A 22,807-nucleotide genomic window follows, 5' to 3' on the forward strand; every position below is an offset into this window, starting at 1 on the left:
TAGCTGTGTGATTCTGCGTTGCAGACAGCCGGAACGGAGGTGTCCCTCTTTGCCACATGCCGAGCATGTCTTCGGCTGGCCATCATAAATTATAACTGCACGGCAGCCATCAATATATTAATAGGACGGCACATGTTTGGTTAGCCCTATGCGGATCTGTCGTACTCCATTGAGAACCGGGTATGTAGTGAACTGAACCCACTGTATGCCTGTATGACTAGTCACCTTTTCATATGGGCGGAATGCAGATACCATTACCTCTGAAGGCACCTCGAAAAGGAGTTCAAATACACTTGACTTCCATTTGGACTACCCAAGCTCGACTCACGACCCATCCTTACAGCTGCAAGGTGTGCAGGAGAGCTTCTGTGAAGTTTGGAAGGTAGGAGACGAGGTACTGACGAAATTAAAGCTGTGAGGACGGGTCGTGAGTCGTGCTTGGTTGGTATAAATTAATCTGTAATACAGCTAAACGCATTAATTTCAGTGATTGTCATGTGTATGAAAGTCATCTTTGCCAATCTTACCAAGCAAATTTTGTGAACATCTCTAGGTTCAGTTTGAATCCTGGTGTTATTTCGAAGTGTATGGCATTGGTTTTATTTCATTCAACCTTCCCCTACCTCTTTTCTTATTTATGCTACACAGATATTAGTAGCGGTAGTAATATAATGTAAAATATAAGTACAGCTAACAAGTGAATGAAATGTAACAAACTTGTCAAAATAAATGTCAAAAAATGGTTCAAATGGCTCTGAGCACTATGGGACTTAACTGCTGAGGTCATCAGTCCCCTAGAACTTAGAACTACTTAAACCTAACTAACCTAAGGACATCACACACATCCATGCCCGAGGCAGGATTCGAACCTGCGACGTAGCGGTCGCACGGTTCCAAACTGTAGCGCCTAGAACCGCTTGGCCACCCCGGCAGGCAATAAATGTCAATCAACCTCATTTCATTATTTAAAAGGCATAGGTGAACCCAAAAAATATGCAAAGGCGATGGCCTTCCATCCAATGGGGGAAAACTGGGAAAAAATATGGCGTAGTACGTTGTCTTTGGATGTGTGCCATTAAGAACGTTTTAGGCTACATTTATGTAACGTGTACTTCCTCTGCTAAGTTCAGTAAATTAACTTTGGTTGAAAATAACTTTCCAAAAGGATGATTTCTGCTGAGTGAATAAGCATAAATATTAATAGATAGAAATTAATAGAAACAGATTTTACTAGACTTGTAGCACGTTGTTATTTCGCAGTTTTAACTAGACTACGTATCCCACCTATAGAGTATCGCCATAGTTTCCCGTGTTCGTAGTTCACCACAAGGCTATTTGGAGTACTGCTGCCGTTCTCCGCCCCCATGTCTTAAGATAAGCCTTGAGCTTTTTAGTGCCCTCTATGAAAACCTCTCATTTCAAGTGTTCACTGTCAAAGAAAGATTTCTTCTTCGGCACTAGCAGCATTTTTATTTCTAACACTTCAGTTTTTTTCTGCAAGTGACGGTATTGTACCGACTGTGTTACCTGCGACCCATACGCATTCTACGCCACAGTATAACTCTGATCACGTGGTTTTGGCATATCAAACAAATAAACAGGCACACTTGGTCATCAGGAGCTTTCACGGAATCACTTTGAAGACGGTTGTAGTCTTCACACCAGAAGTATCGTAAGAATTGCCTTGCCGGATAAAAACCAAAAAATGATGGAATATACACCTTCTGCTGTTCATTGTTCAGAACATCGTCAAGGAGATAGTATCTCATAGAACTAGAGACTGGTAGTGCATGTAATACGTCACAAAATCGTAAAAAGTAAACTTCATATCGACACGCAGGTAGGTTTGGGTAAATAGTAGGGCTCACTGACTGCAGCTCACGATTTCTTTAACTGTAGCGTAGAGCTCCTGTGGCAGCAGGCAGAGTCTCACAGTATAATATTGTCTACAAACTCGCACGTGCTTACAAGATTTCTACCAATTATAACGTGTTTGTACATTCATTTCCAAAACACTTTATCTACTTCCTGCACTCTTTTTAACAACATGGATTTTTATTTAACGTCTTCGTAAATATTAAAACCAGTGCTGATCGTTCTGAAGCGTGCTGACATGTATACGAGTATAACATATTGGTGCATACTGGCAACATACCTTATTAATATAGTACAGTAATTTTATTGGAATAATTTTATAAAAATGAAAACGAATGTGGGCAATTGTCTTGCAACCAGTTAAATTAAGGAGTTAAAAAATGGGCGCCTTGTCAGCGATATTTTGTTTAACACTTATTTAGCTGCAGTTGTCGTGAAGTGACAGAGCACTAAAATGACGTTTCATAATGCGTGACAATAATTTTACACCATCAGAGATTGAAATTCATAGCAAGGTAAAATGAACAACTGTCGCCAGCCAGAGAGGTGGTTGAAACATCGCACTGTTTTACTAGGCACCGTGCTACTGGTGTTTACGTGCCCTTGCCTGAACTTTGAATTGCCTCTTGCAGGTGGCCTCCAATTTAACGTAGACTCCTAATCACGGTGCAAGTACGCATTTCTCACATTAACGAGTCAGTGTCAGAGAAGAAAGAAGCGATATTAAATCTCATAGTTTAATATGAAATCTTCTGCAGTGAACTCGAAATCTATCGCTATTCATGTTTGAAGCCAAGTTAGATCAGAAACTGTTATTAACAGCAGACGCTATCCGCAAAGTTGTCCGGCAAACGTTTGGGTGAACAGATGTGTCACAGATGTAGTTAGGAAACATTTAAGTACTTGATTGCAGTACTTACGGCACATTATTAATAAAGGAAATAAATTGTCTGAATGAATCGGCAGTCATTGTGAATATGGTCTAAGCAAAACTGTCTGATCACCTGATATATGTCTGCATCTATAAAGCCGTTTGGGTTGCTGCCATCATCAGGTCAAAACAAATAACTTGTAGAGCGACGTTCAGTGCCAGTATCAACGAAACCTATGCGTAAGCGTGTACCATTACGAGTGGTGTGTCCTATATGTGTAAAGCAATGAAAGAACTCTATACGAGCGTCATATAGCTGGGAAGTTTCCGTGGAGGTCACTGTATCAGTCTGACGACACCCAAGCCCTGGGGAGAGCTGCAAGTCTCTGCAGAAGGCAGGAGAGGAAGTGGCGTGAAGAGCAGCGGACCGCTGACCGGAAGCTGACCGGTAGCTGTGAGTGTAACCTCCAGTATGTCACCGCATGGCTGTGGACGATAAGCAGTGAGGCGAGGCTGTGACTGTGTTAAAACTAAATCTTCAAACGTTTAACAAAAATACTAAAATTGTTTCCAGGCAAACTAAAGAAAATTTAATGACAACGTTGAAATGGTAAGAAAAAGACGAGTTGAATTATATTATTAACAATACTAAACAACAAATATTATGAAATTTATTAACTTTTATGTGCAACATCGTTTACAACAACAGTAACAAAAGCTACAGACATGCTACAAATGCGTACGACACACCACTGATAGGGCGTGAAATCTATAAAATGAGTATATTTACTGTCCCACATAACAGACTGACCACTGTTATAAACAAATTATTTAATAAGCATTAACTGAGTGCCAAAACAAAGAGTACTCGACAGATTAGCTTCAGCTTGAAAGGTGTATACTATTGTTTCAAAATGTTTATGCTTGTTTCATAACAAAATTTGTAAGTCAATTTTATAATATATGTGTTTGAGTACTGCAGAGAGGAAGCGGTCTGCTGAATAAAGTAGGGTATTTGACTATCTCTTTCCACGCCATTTTGTGTGAAATTTAAAATATAACTCAGTTGATTACCCTAAAACGTTTGACGTACAATGAAGTAATATTTATCGGCAAATTGTTTAAATATGACTCAAATATTTAAAATTATAAAAAAGCACATCCAGTAGAATAGTAGTGTAACTTCCACGTACTCACTTGACCGTGGCAGTCTGTCGCGTAGAAGAAATGATAAAGAGGCACGCACAGATGTTCTAAAGGTCTTTTTTATTTTTGTAGGTACTTGGTTAAGGTCTTTGGTAAGGCTGAGTGGTCAGAGTGCCGCACGTTTTCAGCTTTGTTCGGTGTTAGGAATATTTCGATGTGCATCTATTCCGGACTTGGTCTTTTCCATTGTATCAGTTTTCAGCTTAGAGAATATTTCAACAGTGAGTGTTAGTAGAGCTACTACTGACTGAAATTTTCAATGACGCATTGTTTATTGCACACAGACTTGGCTGAACTTGTTGAGCATTAGGAACTTATTTCAGTTTAAGTTGATTTTGATGCACTTCACAATGCCTTTGGCTTACAATAGTCTCTGCCAGCGAATCCTCTGCTCGCTGTGCCAGATCAGTTATTTCGTATTTCAGTTGCTTCACTGTGTACAGTATTGGCAGTATGCCACCACTAAAACTAACTTTATATAAATAGCGGCCGCGAGAGAACCGCCGTGCAGCCTTAAAGCCTTGCTACAGGAAGACATTACCCCCGGGACACAAGCTGCTGATTTGCTACTGCCTTCCAGTCACCAAAGAAAGATTGCTTACCAATCACTAATCAGAGTGGTACCGGCGATAGACAGCCGATACGCTACCTTCTACCAATCAAGACTAGAGTATCCTTCCAATCAGCCATCAGGGTGCAGAGCCAATAGCAAACTGTACAGCCACCCCCACCGTAACAACCTCTTCAAACTGTCCAATGTCATCTCGGATACGTGACGTCAATAGACATCAGATAACCGAAAATGACTATACATAAAGGAAGAAATTCGCCAGTATACAGCAGTGAACCGCCCTGAAGATGACCGCAGCAAGTCTTTCGAAACGTCGCCAATTTAGTTGTCTTAGTAGTTTACAATGACGGGGCCCAATACCCAAAACTATTTTAGACAAAATAACTTATGTTTGCAAATACATTTCTCGGATTTGCCGCCTGATCGTAATGTGTAAATCCCACAATATTTCATCGATGCAACTCCTTGGCATCTTCAAGTGGTGGTAGCTGCTGCCGGCCGCTGTGGCCGAGCAGTTCTAGACGCTGCAGTCTGGAACCGCGCGACCGCTACGGACGCAGGTTCGAATCCTGCCTCGGGCATGGATGTGTGTGATGTCCTTAGGTTACTTAAGTTCAAATGGCTCTGAGCACTATGGGACTTAACATCTGAGGTCATCAGTCCCCTAGAACTAGGAACAACTTAAACCTAACTAACCTATGGACATCACACACATCCATTCTCGAGGCAGGATTCGAACCCTTGACCGTAGCGGTCGCGCGGTTCCAGACTGAAGGGCCTAGAATCGCTCGGCCACACCGGCCGACGATTAGGTAGGTTTAAGTAGTTCTAAGTTCTAGGGACTGATGACCACAGATGTTAAGTCAAGAGCCATTTGAACTATTTTTTGGTAGTTGCTACTGTCACTGCTGCAAGACGCGAGCGTTGATAATTGCGAGGCGGCGTCGAATGTTATGAGGCCAGGAGCAGCAATACGCGTGCGCCGGAAGACGTTCGCAATAGGAAGAAAGTGGTGTTCCCAGTGACCCTTGCTGGAAGCCGCAGAAAGTCCTTCCGCGAGTGAGCTGTAGGCAATGACTGTGCTGCCGGACGCTCCTGCGGTTAAAAGCAGAATTAATATCAGCAGTACGTTTCGTCGACTGATGAATCAGAGGTTCTTCTTTTCCCTATTTTGATTTAATGGCAGCCAGTGCTGGATTCCAGGACGTGCTTAATTGAAAACTTACATCCCTGTTGAAAAGATTGTCTGCCATACGGATGTGTATGGCCTCCTTAACAACACAGTCCCAGAGATATGATGCTATGGATAAAATTTCTGTCTTTTCGTAAAATATGCAATGCCCCGAGTCCACCACCGCTGATTTATCAGGTTGCCAAAAACGTGTATGACAATGGTGTTCGACGCAGCGTTCTTGCACCTTTCGGTATGTCTAGCCAATATAAGATTCTCCACATTGGCATGGGATCTTATGACCCTACACACTGCGGTAATATATTAAGCTCTTTGGTGCATAGCACACATGTGGCCTCAAATGCGACAGTCTACTTGGTGTGTTACAACACCTAAGAACAGTATACCAACAGAATGCCTATTCCGATAGACAGATACGCCATGCAAGCACCCACTGCAATGTCGTTCTTGCCCTATTTTGGTGGCATTTCTTCAGGAATAGAAAGAATCCTCAAAAGACACCACATCACGAGTGTTTTTCGGCCACCAGCAAAACTGAGGAATTTATTATGTTCGGTCAAAGACGACCACGGCCTTTAGAAACTTTGCGTGTATAAGATCCAATGCCAATATCGGGAGAATCTTATACTCTTTTTCGGAAGAATGGGAAAACAAATCTCATGTATTCCAACGAACATCAATTTCCCTGTAGCTACATTATTTTTTTCTCTTCATCTTATGTATGTTCAATTGATTTCAAGACAATATTGTCTCATCTTCAGGGATGAGTTACGGGTGCTGTCTTGAAATCGATTGTATGTTCATGAAATAATGTACAATAAAAACGCAGCTGCAAGGAAATTGTCTTTAATTGAACGAAATAAATAACAGTTGAATGTTCTGCGGATATTCCGTACACAGCCGACTCCACGAAAACAAAATCGGATGTGTGCTTATAATAGGAACCATCCTGACTGTTTGTCTTTAGCGATGTAGGAAAACCGAGCAAACCCTAAATTTGACTGCTCGTACGGGGATGTGAACGGTTTTCCTCCAGAATACGAGTCCACGTACTGACGGTAACCCTGTAACATCTCGGTCGATTATCAGTCAAGACAGCATGTGCCTAAACGTTTTCGTATAATTGATATGAAATATGTCTACGCATTTTTTCCTGTCAAACTAAGGAGTTCAGCGAAAATGTGATGCAATAACCAATACTTGGGTGATGACAGTAATTTCGAACGTATCTTTTCTCAGTTACTAATTGAGCGTACTGTTATCTCACGTTGTAATGTGCAGCTCTGTTATTATGGCGATCCATTTGTGCAATATAAGTACGTTCAGTTTAACAAATATTTAAATCAAGATTGGTCGTGGAGAAATTTGGAAATACATCTTACAACGTTTGGACCTATTTGCACGCTGTGAAGAGCACATAGGCCGCAGTGTTTTATGAGCGCGGTAAATGCTTTTCCTCGTAATTGGCGCATTTTCTAACCTGCCTATTGTGCAGGAGCGGTTAAATAAACATGGACAAAAGATAAGCAGAAAATTTATTACGTATGGTTACACTCTGCAACTACAGATGATTTTCCTAGATTAAAACCGAATAACCAGTTTGGATGAATTCGAAACTCATTGTCTAGAAAACAGCATTTTGCATATCTGGTCGCTGCTCTCTTGTGGCGTAAGAAAGTCAGTAACTTTGTGTGTTGTAGCTTGGGGAACAGTTTGTATGTGAACGTGACAGCGGTGAACTTTGAAATTATAGAACGCAATGAACTATGATTTGTGATACATATATGTTAACACGTGCGAAGTACATAGAAGTGACTATCCTTAGCGGCAGACCAGTATTTGAAGTTGGTATAACGAACAATGTACAGATTTTGTAATTCATGCATCTCAGAAAAGATGAGCAGTATGTGTATTTTTTCTGATTACGTGAAGCTTTTAAACACCAGTAACCTTTCACTGAGATCAAACAGTCTATAACAAAACCAGAAATGCACATTGCGACGGCTGCTCACAGTCACATAATAAGTATATACGATCTCCGCCAATGTCGATGAACATGCCGTTTTCCTCAAAATATATTTTTTCTATTGTTGAGCCCCTGACATTTCGTATCACTGGCTTTCATTTTTCGTGGTCTTATCAACACATGTTCACACAGTAGATATTCAAATAATGGTATTGGTACAGTTTAACAGAAAATTCCCTTTTTTATGCTTTGATGTAACTTTATGTTGTGACGTAACTTTTTATGTTGAGATGTAACTTTATCCATTTATTATGCCTTCCACCTTTTTGGTAACGGAAGTAAGCTTTGTATCTGTTATCTTCTGCACACTGAAGTGTGTTGTTTAGTGAGGTTGTTTTAGCTCATATTTGCTCTTCTTTCCCCATGCCTTTGTAACAGTGATCTCTTTTAAAGAGAACTCTACCTTCTGCATGTTGAATTTCTGTACAATATTACTCCGTCAGGAAATGCATCAATAATTTTATACGTAATGTATACCTGTAAATCTACAATTTTTAATAGCCTTGTAGAGGAAATTTCATACTTATTTTATTATATAATGCTGTTGTCCAACACAACCAAGAGGTAGCGCCCTCTGCAGCCCATTTTTTCCTGATCGCTTGAGCCTGTATATTTGTAGCAGTTGGCCTTGATCTCTATCATAAGCACATGTAAGTAAAGCAAATATTTTTTCCTGTGACGCCTATTACAATTTTATGTTGACAAAAGCCTCTACCTCTAGGCATTTACTAATGAATATTCATTCTGAAGTACTATGGCGCTATCTAAGGCCATGGCTTGCAATAATTCTTCTTTCATCAATTTTGTTTATGACAAGAGCCGATCGGCTTCATCTAATCTATTGTGCCATCATGTGATGCAATAAGTAATTAGGTTTAGCTCACAAATATTTTTCTATTAATATTTTATTACGTTTGTAAAAATAATGTATACATTTTTAGGGCACTATTTTTACGGATATCGAAACCATGGTCAAGGGTTAATAAACCTTTATTTGCAACTGGCTGGCTGATTTTTCAACCGCTTCACTTCAACAGTGAACTGTCAGGTTTTTTTTTCCCGCCGAGCGACCGCTACGGTCGCAGGTTCGAATCCTGCCTTGGGCATGGATGTGTGTGATCTCCTTCGGTTAGTTAGGTTTAATTAGTTCTAAGTTCTAGGCGACTGATGACCTCAGAAGTCAAGTCGTATAGTGCTTAGAGCCATTTGAACCAAATTTTTTTTCCGTAGGAATATGTCGCTTTTATCAAGATTGGATTCCACGTTGCACAAGAATGAAATGTCAATACGCAGATACGGATCTTCGGGGTTTTCAGATCACATCATGTAAACCTCGTGAAAACATCACAACTGCTCCAGCACTCTGCAATAATCTTCACCGTTTATCTCAACACTCGCAGTCTGTTTCGAGCGATAAACTAGACTGCCTCCCACATTTGTGAACCTTTAGTTTTTATAAATGAAAATTGATTTAGTTTTTATTTCTCGTAACGCTATGCCTAGAGTATGTCTACAAAGCAGATACTTTAGATATTATCTTACATGCATGGTAATTTTTGCCTAGTCTACATACCTTCAAACAACAGTGGGACTAAAGGGTTGCACAAGTATGATACACAACATAGCCTGAAAATCTGTTTTCTGTGATTTCACCGAATAACATAAGACGAATAACGCTATAATTCGTTCAGATGTAACTTATTTCCTACGGTATCCAGAAATCTGAACATTCCTATCTTATTATTAGGCAAACGTTCCTATATTCATCATAAGGTAAATAACGCAGCAAAAACGTTTCTCGGAGGTAATACGTTGCGAGCATGCAAAAGCTTTGTTTGGCACTTTTACTTTACGCTTTTAACTAAGCGGTAAGAGACTTCACTGCTTGCTATCCTTTCGTGACGCTAACCCTACTTGCATTTGGAACTGCTGCCTTTACTCCGACTCAAAGCTGCATTTATAATTTTCTCCTTTAGACAAGGAGAAACATACACAGTCAAGTGAACGCTGACCGAACTTCGGGAAAAAGAGAACCTCAATAAACGTAAACCATTGTCATTCATTTTGGCTATTTTGTACCACTTAATCACAATCAAAAATTGACGGTTCCCGACTCGAATCTGTTGACAGCTACAATGAAATGAGAGTTCGAGACTCACATCTGGGGGAAGAGGGTTACAATGCCCCTCCCGGGCGTACTAAATAGAACGTTGTGATGGATGCGTTGGAGATAACACGTTCGATTTCCTACTCTGGCGTTGTTCATAGTCTTTAATGGTTCGTCCAACCCAAATCCGTAAGTTTTTCCTTTGTATAACTCTTCATCCACGAACTATTTCACGCATTTGCCGAAGATATCTTGAAATTAAGTTACTCAGTAAAATCAAGAGAAATATTTTCTTTAAGGATTAGTCAGCGTGGTAGCGCAGTAAGAGGTAGCCAAACCAACGATTTTAGTCGCCACCGTCAGAGGAGACAACGAATAAAGCCGAAGTATGCCCAACGTGTGGTTACAAAGACAGTACCCGAGTTTATGTGTTTCGACGATTAGAAAGCTGTAAGGTTCTTCCTGCTGGACTCAGTAGCGCTGTCCCCCGTAGCACGCGTCCCCACGCTGAAACAGCGCCGCCTGCCGTCCCTGAGCTCGTTGTGCAGGCGGGCACCGTGAAGCACTTGCGTTCTTTGCAGACCGTAAAAATCAAATACCAACTTGTGAATTAATAAAGTCATTTCCCACACCATTCGTCATGAAATTTCATGCAACTTCTAATAGTTACAGTACTGCACCCGAAATAATTTCTGAGTTGTTCAAAATTAATTAAAACCTTAATTTTTTACAAATCACATTTACATTTTTGTGAATTCGTCAGAAAAGGACTTTAACTAATTACTTTGCTGCTAAACAGTTAATTAATCAGTATTTTGTTCATAAGAACATTTTTACATCATGGTTTAGTTTCGAACAGTAATTATTATACTTAGTAGTTTTGTCAACCAAACATATCATTTCATTTGGTATGTTGCCAGAATGAGTGGTGGGGTGAAATAAGTGTGCATGCTACAAATTTTAATGATCACTAAGGGTGTGAATCTCATAGTGTAACTCACTACTCCTACTAATTTTCGTATAGTCACTGTTGAGCATTCGCAAACCTCAATCACACACACACACACACACACACACACACACACACGTTGAGAACTGATCTGCGAGACATATATGTCGCATAAAATCCTTATTGTAAAGCAGCCACTTTAGATATTCTAGAAACAAACTCTTTATTTCTGTCCTTAAGATAAATTTTGAAGATTGTTTGCTTTTTGGAAAGTATTTTCGTATACGGTTTAATTAAATTCGGAGTTGGCCAAGGAGGGATATTACCGTGTTGTCAGAGAAAAGATGTGAAGCTTATTGGCTATAGTCTGTTCCAACCAATTAGAGCAGAAATCGATTGCGCGTCCTGGAAGAGGGAGAGATTTGCGTGCGATCGTCGCTAGGAGTCAGGGCTCAGTCAGGGCTCGGCTTTACTATCTTCAGGATGTGGTGCCTGGCGCCGTAGTATTTTTGTGAAATCTAATTTGCTTTTTGCTGAAAAGCTGATTAGTTTAGGAACTGATGAAATCCGTTGTAAATGACGTTTCCGAAAGTTTTGGGAATTTTTGTGTAAATTGCGACTTTCTCCCGATGGGCTAAAATTCAGCGTGACATACTGTCCAGTCGTATCTCATAAACTTCAGATTGCCGAATAGTCGTGAACAGACTAAACAAGTAAACATTGTGTGGACTTCAAAACTGTTTATTTAGTGTAGGATGTCAAATGAAACACCTTTCAGCCGTCTAATTTCCAAACATTTTATTTGGCTACCAGTTTCGGCGATTTACTACGGCATCTTCAGGCCGCTGACCGACGTGTAGGAAGATTCCACCTCGGTTCTGATCAAAACAGGGACCAGCAATACTGGTAATAGTAGATTTCTGCTTGTTCTAGCAATCGCTGTTTTGATCAGAACCGAGATGGAATCTTCCTACAGGTCGGTCAGGGGTCTGAAGATGGCGTAGTGAATTGCCGAAACTGGTAGCCAAATAAAATAAGTTTGGAAACTAGACAGATTAAAGGTGTTTAATTAGACATCCTGTATCGAACAGCCGAGCCCCGCAACCACCTCTGAAAAGATGATCACACAGAGACTGTTTATTTATTGGTTAAAGTTGTGCTCCGTTGGATGAGAGGTCGCGAGTTCATTCCTTACACTGGCTGCTGGTGAGAAATGGGCTGTGCAAATGAACGGAATTGTATAAATTTTGATCAAGAGCTGCGTTGACTTGGTAGCAGCTACAGTGGCAATACAACATTGTCATTTTAGTCAAAAACCTATTTTTTAGTAGCTTTCTGCCTGCGGCTACATATACTGGTGTGCAAAACTTAAGGACTAAAGTAAGTTTCGAATCATATGTCGCTACCAATTAGCACAGATCGTTGAAACGTGGAATATACATAGAACTGCTATAGTATAGTACCGAAGGTAACTGAAAGAAATATGAAATGCGACAAACAGAAACGACATTTTTATTCAAAGACAATAACTGCACTGAAGCCACTGCGATTTGTGATGGTCGCCAAGATATTGTATTGTATTGTTTTGTATGTGAATCGGGAACCTAGAAACGATGGAGAGGCTCCGTCCCCGTCGCAGCCGCAGTGGTCAACAACCCCACGACGACGACCGCAGTCCACTTCACCCCTCCGCCGCCCCACACCGGACCAAGGGTTATGTGCGGTTCGGCCCCCGGTGGACTCCCCCCCCTCCCCCCGTCCCCCCTCCCCCCTCCCCCCCTCCCCCCTCTCCCCCCCTCCCCGGGAACGACTCACATCAGACGAGTGAAACCCCTATGTTTGCGTGGTAGAGTAATGGTGGTGTACGCGTACGTGGAGAACTTGTTTGCGCAGCAATCACCGACATAGTGTAGCTGAGGCGGAATAAGGAATAAGGGGAACCAGCCAGTATTCGCCAAGGCAGATGGAAAACCGGCTAAAAACCATCCACAGACTGGCCGGTTCACCGGTCCTCGACACAAGTCCGCCGGGCGGATTCGTGCTGGGGACCAAGCGCCGCTTCCCACTCCGGAAATCCGGCGTTATACCACTCGGCTAACTGGGCGGGGCCGCCTAGATATTACGAAAGGCCAGCTATGGTTCTTAACAGGGCGTGTGATCACCATGGACGGCAATGTACGCTCCCATGCTGGTCACAAGGTTGGTAAGAAGTTCTTGTGGTAGGGCGTTCCATCCCTCCAGCACCACGGTTGGCAAACGCTAAATGGTCGTTGTGCGGTTGCAATACATCTGCCCAATGATTTTCAAACGTGCTCGATGGGATTTAGGTCGCAGCAGACCAGTTTATGTGCCGAATATCTTCTCGTTCCCAGAGTTCCTCTACCTGCACTGTTCAATACAGTTGCGGAACGTCATCCACAAAAACGAAGGCAAATCCAAATACTGCCATGAAAAGCCGCACAAGAGAAGGAGTACAGAGTTTTAATAAAGATGACAGGTGAGTGTACCATTTTCGAAGATTTGGAGGTCAGTACGCCCACGCAACATAATGCCCCCCCCCCCTCCCCTTAACATAACACCTGGACCGCGAAAACGACCTCATGTGGTGAGAGGTGAGATCAAGTAACGCACCGTGGAACATTGTCGAACATGGTCGTTTAGCTGGTCCAAGTGTTATTCCCTAAGGAGGCCTAATGTTACACGGGCGTACTGACTTCCAAAGCTTTGAACATGGGACATTCAACGCTCAACGTTACTGTGACATGCGCGTCTTTTAAGCAGTGCATTCGGCCCTGACCTCATTTTACTGGATGATAATACGCGACCGTATCGAATTGTGCATGTGGAGGACCTCTTGGAATGGACTGGCCCGCCCGCTGCCCCGACTTAATTCCTATCGAGCACGCGTATGATGCGTCGTGGAGACGTATTGCAGCCTGTCCATATCCTCCAGCGACCACCAGGAGTTGTCAACCACTGTGACGGAGGAATGGACGCCCTACCGTAAGAACTCCAGTATGGGATCAAGTTCCTGAGCACGCATTGCCTCGCGTAATTATCACACACCTTATTGAGAACCATGTCCTGCCTTTTATAATGTCCAGGGAAACATAACGAATCGCTGTGACTTGAGTGTGTTTACTGTCTTTAAATAAAAGTGTCAATTTTGTCTGTCGGTTTGCTTATTTCACTAAGTTCTCTTCTGTACTATACTATAGCAGTTCTTTGTATGTACGCCCCAAGTTTCATCAAGCTATGTTACTTGGCAGTGGCACATCATACAAAAGTTACTTTCTTCCTATTGCGCACCAGCGTATTTACAAGAAGGATTCGTCTTCAAGTCTGTACATCAGCTGGCAGTTACCACCAATCCACAATGTCGGTTTATCAGTGGTGATAGTCTGTTGTCCATGGGAAAAAGAATTTATATAAATAAGAATATTAGTTACGATGAACAAATTCGTTTAAGCCCCTCGACATTCATAATTGGACGTAAAACGCACAAAACTAGTCTCAGAGAAAAAGGGGAAACATTTCTTTGGCTATGAGACAAATCGAGACTCGTTGCGAAGGCGGCACGTGCGGCAAGATTAACAAAATTGTCTCTGAGTGATATCTGTAAACTGTAGGCTCACGTGGTCACAGCACGCATGATAATCTAAGGCATCTTCCTGTGTCGCGATCGACTTGCTACCGCGATTTGAACTCTGCACTTCTGATTCCAGGGTAATGAAAGTCAGAACATGCTAAGATGGTGGCAGACTTATGGGTCAGACTTCACAAACGATCAACATCAAACGGACGAGACGACAGACCGTGTACGTATGGGAGGGAGGCCGTGTCTGCGCTAGGTTTATTGCCTATATCGAGTGCCTCCCCTACTGATCTCTAAAAAATGGTTCAAATGGTTCTGAGCACTATGGGACTCAACTGCTGAGGTCATTAGTCCCCTAGAACTTAGAACTAGTGAAACCTAACTAACCTAAGGACATCACACACATCCATGCCCGAGGCAGGATTCGAACCTGCGACCGTAGCGGTCTCGCGGTTCCAGACTGCAGCGCTACTGATCTCTCCCATAGCTTCCTTGCGGTGGTGCGGGATGGCTTCCAAGCTCTTTCCTTGGTATTCCATTACGGGTCCAGCTCGAGGGCGCCGAGACAAAAACGTGTTCTTATGCAACAGCATTGCCACGAAACAAATTTGAACCAAACAGCTTTTATTTTCTTTTAACGGTCCACGCCATACGTTGGAGGGATCAAAAATTTATTCTGACCTTGACATCTGACGGTCCTATACTTTCACAAAACATCGGTGGGCCTAGAATCTCTAGCAAAATTGATTTAACGGGGAAAACTAGTGTATTTAAATGATTTGAAAAACTTGCACTCTGTTGATATGTGTAACGCAGTTAGTTTTCAACAGCTTTTCTCAGCTGGGGTACATTCGATATTAACAGAAAGATGAAAGAAGAAGCGACACCGTAGAAGACTGTAGGGCTGTTTCGTACATAATCAGTGAAATTAATATTATTAAGCTGCCTTATGTGGAACCTTATGCTATCATTATTAGCACTTGCAGCCGACGACTACATCTTAAATTCCTTCATAATGTGAGGATCCGATACATTCTACCAGTATTGTAGGATTTTTATAAAATCTTCGGATATCAGCACTTGCAGCCGCCGACTACATCTTAAATTTCTTGATAATGTGAAGGTCGGATACATTCTACTAGTATTGTAGGATTGTTATAAAAACTTCGGAAATATCAAACAAGTAACAGCTTCGCCCTGATAAGCCATTTCGACTAGTTTACTACTTGTCAAACCCAGATGCCAACAAGTAACCAATATGAGACTTGTTGAAAATCGGATTAGGACGGAGTTGTTTCTCGGTTAATTATTTGGGAAGCTTTCGGCAGTGAAATCTACACCAGTACCCCGAAAGCCACCTTACGATATGCATCGGAAAGTACTTCTGCTTTAACTATCGTGTCCGTCACAGAGTGGTGCATGGGAAAAACGATGTTTCATAAACCCCAGTACTATAATTTGTCTGATTTTCTTGTCGTTCTCATTTGTCAAGATATACGTAACAGAAAGTAATGTGTTCAACAAATGGCTCTGAGCACTATGGGACTTGACTTCTGAGGCGATCAGTCCCCTAGAACTTAGAACTACTTAAACCTAACTAACCTAAGGACATCACACACACCCATGCCCGAGGCAGGATTCGAACCTGCGGCCGTAGCGGTCACGCGGTTCCAGACTGTAGCACCTAGAATCGCTCGGCCACGCCGGCCGGCCAGTAATGTGTTACTTTGTTGAACGTACAGTCTCGAAATTTCAACTGTAGACCACTTCATGGTGCACAATACCTCTCTTGTAATGCCTGAATTTTTTTTGTTGTGCATCTCCATAACAATCTCGCGTGTGCTAATGGATCTTGTGACCAACCGTAACGCACTTCGTTCGATCTTATCTGTCTCTCCTATTAACCATGCTTGGTAAAGGTCCCAGACTGGTGAGAAACACTCCAGAATCGGTTTAAATTTTTAAGACATTTCTTTCATGAATGAATAATATTTCTTGTCGTTCTCATTTGGCGATACATATGTAACAGAAAGTAATGTGTTCAACAAATGGCTCTGAGCACTATGGGACTTAACTTCTGAGGCCATCAGTCCCCTAGAACTTAGAACTACTTAAACCTAACTAACCTAAGGACATCACATACATCCATGCCCGAGGCAGGATTCGAACCTGCGACCGTATCGGGTGCCTAGAACCGCTCGGCCACACTGGCCGGCTGTATGTTCCACATCTCCTATTAAACCACTGGACCGATTTCAAGCAAACTTGGTACATGTATAACCTACTGTCTGCAAATCATCGCTTTAGGGGTAACAACATGTATCTATCAAAGGGGTCGGGGTGGGGATGAAAAATCAGACTCTACCACGACGCGCGTCTAACCGTACTTTGTTCATCTGGTATTTGAGCACGAGATTACTTAGAGAACTGTAACAATCTTTACACATAATTTCAAACATTTACGAAACTTTTTCTCACTGACGACCCCCGCAAAATGATGAACGCAGAAAGGTTTATCGCTTACTACATATTCGCTGTTCACGCAATAAAGCTGCCGCATGAAGCATAACGCTTTAATTTATTACTTCTTTACTTCTAACACTGCCCAAACACATTTCGCAGGCAGCAGCCACATATACAAGTGGATGTACCTGCAAAACTGTATCACTGTACAGCACATTGATCAGGTGATACCTCATCATAAAAATTGAGCTGCGTGAAAATGAAACTGCGGGGCGAAATTCGCCAGAGATATAGGTGAACTGTGTCTACAAATACATGTGAAATATGTTAAATATATCTGACAAGTGGGTAAAAGGGCAAAATCACGGGTAAAAAGCTCATCGTAAACCTCTGGAACGATTCCAGCCAAATTTGTTACACGTGTTAGTTGTAATGTGAAAAGAAATACTGTAGGGGCGAGAAACACTAGCCACCTAAATGAAATTCTCTCTCTGCAGCGGAATGTGCGCTGATATGAAACTTCCTGGCAGATTAAAACTGTGTGCCCGACCGAGACTCGAACTTGCCACCTTTGCCTGCTGGCAGAATTGAAGCTGTGAGGAGGGGTCGCGAGTCGTGCTTGGCTAGCTCAGTCGGTAGAGCATTTGCCCGTGAATGGCAAATGTCCCGAGTTCGAGTCTCGGTCCGGCTCTCAGTTTAATCTCCCAGGAAGTTTAACGAGCCGCCTATTGGAATAGCCGTAATAACGTATAGCGAGAAGGAGGGGAGGAGGAGATGAACAGAGAGCGCGGGGAAGAAAGAGATGGGCAGAGATAGGGGGAAAAGGAGGTGGACAGATACAGGGGAGGAGGAAGTGGACAGAGATTGGGGAGACGGGCACAGACAGGTGGTTGAAGAGAGAGGTAGAGAGATGAAGGAGGAGATGAATAGAGGGGGAGGAGGAAATGGACAGAGAAAGGAAAGAGCAGGCGACGAACAGGGAGAGGGGGACTGACAAGGGGAAAGGAGGGGATGGACAAAGAGAGGGGGGAGGAGATGGACTGAGGTGGGAGGAGCAGATTGGCAGAAAGAGGGGAAAAAGACTGACAGAGAGGAGGGCTGGAGATGGACAGAGATTGGGGAGGTGGAGAGAGGGGCGGGATGGAGGAGATGGACGGAAAGAACTGAAAGAGGAGATGGACAGAGAGAAGAGAGAGGGACTAATAGAAGACTGGAATAAATACATACCCAGTCAACACCCGTGCATCTCGCTATATGTTATTACGGCTATTCCAATAGGCGGCTCGTTAAACTTCCTGGGAGATTAAACTGAGTGGTTCAAAAAATGGTTCAAATGGCTCTGAGCACTATGGGACTTAACTGCTGAGGTCATCAGTCCCCTAGAACTTAGAACTACTTAAACCTAACTAACCTAAGGACATGACACACAGCCATGCCCGAGGCAGGAGTCGAACCTGCGACCGAAGCGCTCGCGCGGTTCCAGACTGTAGCGCCTAGAACCGCTCGGCCACTTCGGCCGGCTAAACTGAGTGCCGGACCGAGACTCGAACTTGGGACATTTGCCATTCGCGGGCAAATGCTCTACCGACTGAGCTACCCACGCACGACTCGCGACCCCTCCTCACAGCTTCAATTCTGCCAGCAGGCAAAGGACGCAAGTTCGAGTCTCGGTCGGGCGCACAGTTTTAATCTGCCAGGAAGTTTCATATCAGTGCACATTCCGCTGCAGAGAGAGAATTTCATTCAAGTGGCTAGTGCTCTGCTAGTATGTTACAAACAGTGACGGCTCTCTCATACTCCCCATGGGATACTCTTTAAATTACTTTTCCATCTGTCGAACTCTCCCGTTAAAAGCAAAATGTTGGGTTCCAGATCTAGTCATATATCCAGTACCAGGTGAAGTCGCATTTTGTTCGCTCTACGGCAGTACGAAACTGTATCGAATGCCTTCCGAAACGCAAGGAACACCGCACCGACCTGGGCGCCCTTGTCTACGGCGCTCTGGATTTCATGAACGAACAGAGCGTGTTGTGTTTCGCAAGTCTGGCGATAAATTACATGTCAATGTGAACTGTTTTGCGCATAGGAATCTACTGAGACAGGATGTGATCATGGGAACATAAGGAATGTCGTGACATTGCAGAAAAACAAATGTAAATCGTGGCGTTGGACTTACCGACTGGGAAGTCTTGCGGCTGTAGCCACGATATGAAGGTGGAGAGGTAGCCGAAGAGGAAGATGCCATCGGAGAGGCCCAGCTTGGCGGCGTGGAAGTCCTCCCCGGGCGGTACGCTGGGAAAGTGCAGCTGCGGCTCGTCGAGGCGGTCCCTCTCCCTGTCCCTCCCTCTCTCCTCCTCGGCGTCCCTGCGGCCGCCGTCGCGCTGTCGCAGCCTGTCCGCCAGCACCAGCAGCCGCTCAGAGTCCTCGCCGTCTTCCAGCAGCTGCGGCTGCGGCTGCACAGCCTCCTCAACCCTGCCACTGGACTCTGGCATTACCCACTTCTCCGCCACGGCCTCAGCCGAGCTGTCACCAGTCTGCGCCCTCGGCTCCGACTCCGGTGGGTCAACCCTGTGAGTGTCGTCTTCCGGAGGCTGGCTCTGTATGGCCTCAGCAACTGGGCCGCCTCTTTGTGGTTCACCTTCGCCAGCAACAGTACCTTTGTCAGTTTCTTTGGCGACCACAGACTTATCCGCTCCAGAAACAGAGCTGCGCTCCCTTGCACCTTCAATCATCACCGGGGGGTGAGGTGCCTTTGGCTCCTCACTACGCTCTTTCGCCACAGGTGAAAAAACTTCTTCCTCTTCTCCTTTCATCGTTCCTGATTCCTCTGTTGCAACAGATTCTGTTAATGATTTCCCGCCCTCGTCGCAGTTCTCTTTCTCTTGGAGTGACACAAGCCTCTGTGGTACTGGTTCACCTTTTGTTATTTTCTGATTCGGCAGACCAGCTGCTACATTAACAACTGATTCACTAGAACTAATTCCTGTATCTGGTATGTGAAGCGCGTCATTCGACACTGATTCCTCGTTCTTCTCCTCACCAGCGTCTTTTTGCTGTTCGTCACTAGACTGCTCGCTTCTGGAGTCTGTTGCATTTTCTGTAATTTCAGTCTTCACGCTCTGCATTATTTTCGAAAGCGCTGCTATACTTTTAGTATCGTCTTCCTTTAGTTTTTTTACTTCCTCCGACTCACTACTTACCGTTTCTATTTCTTGCGACTGGTTCTCCTCGTTGATGTTGGTTATCGGATCAGTGACTAAAGGGGGAACCTCGTCTCTCATATTCTCCTCTCTTATTTCCTTCTTCACTTCCGGGCCTGTCTCCCTTTTTATCCTCAGCGTCGTTTCTTCTCTACTTGGAGACGAGACAGGAGTTTGTTCTTCCGGGGGAACATCTGCAGAATTTTCTGTTACATCTGTTGACTTATCTCGCGAGCTATTAGTCTGTTCCGCATGAGCCTGCTTAACCTGTAAATCAGACTCATTGTTTTCTGATGTGGAAAACGACGCGGATTTCAAGCCCGACTCGTAAGACGATGGAGCGATCGGACCTTCTCGAGAGTCCTCAAGTTTCTTGCTCTTGTCGATTTCAGTGGTATTCACGCGATTACCAGTAGAGATAATACTCCTGTTCGATTTTTCCGAAGAAATATTCTTTGACTCTGTAAATGTAGAACCTGGCAGCTTCGTTGACTTCCCCTCCACACTCGCTTCCCTGCTTACTTCATTTTGACTGGTATTCGCCGTCGATGACAGTTTCCACGTTTTCGACCCAGAACCTCTAAAAAGATTCCCGTCTACTATTATGGTCGTGGAAGCTGTCTTGTAGTTGTCATCTACTGTCGCCGATCTGTTGCTGAAAGTAATTTTCTTGACTGTTGCATTCTTTACTGTCTCGTTGAGGTGCATTTCACCGAAATGATCAGTCTCCAATTTAGAATCTTCAGAAACATCTGAAACACTGAATGTACTATGATCACCTATTTCTCTTCTTACTCTTTGTTTTTCGTTCTGCATATTAGCATCCTGATTTAACTGAGTAGTATCATTGTTCTTTAATTTCGCAATAATATGCTGCGTCTTTCTAATCATAGGAGGTATTACTTTATTATTCGCTGTCTGATGTTCTCCAAAGTCGACGTTTGACAATTTTGAACTTGGATCTTTAACCTTTTCTCTATACACGGTAGACGAAATTTTATTCGGCCCAACTACAGTTTTACTCTTCGTTTCAGCAACATATTTTCCTTCAGCGCTTCCCGTACTTTTTCGAGCTTTGCCTTGAAGATTTTCTTGCTGATGTGAGTCCTGACTTTTGACAGGATGTGTTTTCTGAGCTTTTCTAGCACCATGGCTTTCCTCTGAAGAACGAAATCGCTTTATTATTTCTTTCTGTCCATTGCCGTGAGACTGTGATTCCGTTGATTTCTTTGGCACCCCGTCTTCAGAAGGGCTGGAGCCACCGTTATTCGCAGTCTTCTGAGATTTGACACTTTGATACTTGTTAACCGTATTAGCGTTCACTTTACTGTCACTGCTGACTGGAGAAGCTTTCTGTGGGGCGTGCTTCAGTACGTCAGGTCTGTGAATATGTTCGACATTTTCCACGTGTCGATCTTGTTTCTCTGTGACACGTTTATTCTGCTTGTGTGCTTCCTTTATTACATTAGGTGCGGGAGGTAAATCTTGTGCAGTCTTCATGGTCGATGTGGATGGTTTACTAGTTCCATCATTTCCACCAGCAGGTATAGAACTCACCGACTTCCCCACTGCTTTTCGCTCACCTTCTGAAGCCGATTTTTGGGCTCTGCCTGAATCCTCGCGGGAAGACTCAATCTGTAGGCGTCTGCTTTGTCCCGCACCGATACCGCTTTTTCCCGAAGGAACAGCAGCTGCTTGGTGAGGAACGTCGGACGCAACCTCTCTTTTCCTTCGCGATTTGGATCCGGACGGTACAACAGTCGGCTGCCGTTCCGTTTTACTAGCCACGTTCCTTTGTTCCACTAGCACTTTTACCTGGTTCTCAGACGATCCTTCGGGCATTTTCTCCGTAACGTTGCTCTGCTGCAGAACTGATGGTTGTGCTACACTGGCTGGAGGTATAACAAGTGTTGGAGAATTATCTGCAGAAGTTTTCGGCAGACCCGCAGCCGCCACTGGTGACTCTTGCGCAGAGCTGTCCCCTCCACGACGGTGCTTCAAAATGTCCTTTGAAACGCCCGACTGAGCTTCAGGCTTGCCGTTATTTGTCGGCTCTGAGGTCGCTGCCTGCCCTGTATTAACAATGGAGGACGGATCCGTTCGCTGTTTCGTTGCTGTCGCTACGGGTGTCCTCTGTCGCACTGTGTCGCTTTCGCGACGCTCCTCAGTGTCGTCCCTGGAAACAGCCGGCTGAGACGCGCCACCGCTGCCGGCCGGCCCGGACAGCCCCTGGCGGTCGCCGCTGCCGGCCGCGGGCAGCAGCCGCGACAGCACGGGCTCGTCGCCGGGCCCGGGCTCCGGCTCACAGCTGCCCAGGTGGTCGTCGCACTGCAGGAAGGACGCGCCCGCCGCCGCCAGCAACAGCACAGCCGCCGCCGCCAGCAGAGGCAGCGGCAGCGCACCGCCTCGACCCCTCGCCATGTCTCCAGCCGCACTGTGCCCGCTGCGGGCCCGCACTGCTTACTCCGCGCCGCCGCACTTGGCGCGCTTCGCCCTCTCGGCCCACAAGACCCACAAGTGCTCCGCGGCCCACCGCGCCTACCGCTCGCATACCTAAATCTCGTATTTATTCCCTGCTCCAAAACGACCACTGACGAAAGCTTTTCTCAAAGAATCATCTCGCATTTAGGAAAATCCACACGTGAGAAATACAGCTTGCCCTACCCATTTACTGCGCAGTGCCGATGGTACTGTTACCGACGACTGTGCCGCTAAAGCGGAGTTACTGAACGCAGTTTTCCGACATTCCCTC

At 44.2% G+C, this 22,807-nt stretch overlaps 1 protein-coding gene across 4 annotated transcripts in view; it reads right to left on the reverse strand.

Moving 5' to 3' along the window:
• The window catches only part of LOC126257721 (uncharacterized), a 152,936-nt gene extending 130,557 nt beyond the window's left edge, over positions 1-22,379 (reverse strand). For all 4 annotated transcript variants that reach the window (XR_007546469.1, XM_049955584.1, XM_049955586.1 and 1 more), the window contains exon 1: positions 19,032-22,379. Coding sequence is in view for 3 of the 4 variants with exons in the window: in XM_049955584.1 (XP_049811541.1) it covers positions 19,032-21,897 (2,866 nt within the window). In the remaining variant the exon portion in view is untranslated. The remainder of the gene's footprint in view (positions 1-19,031) is intronic.
• Between the last annotated feature and the right edge of the window lie 428 nt (positions 22,380-22,807).

The sequence above is a fragment of the Schistocerca nitens genome, chromosome 1, assembly GCF_023898315.1.
Source record: "Schistocerca nitens isolate TAMUIC-IGC-003100 chromosome 1, iqSchNite1.1, whole genome shotgun sequence".
Classification (NCBI taxonomy): domain Eukaryota; kingdom Metazoa; phylum Arthropoda; class Insecta; order Orthoptera; family Acrididae; genus Schistocerca; species Schistocerca nitens.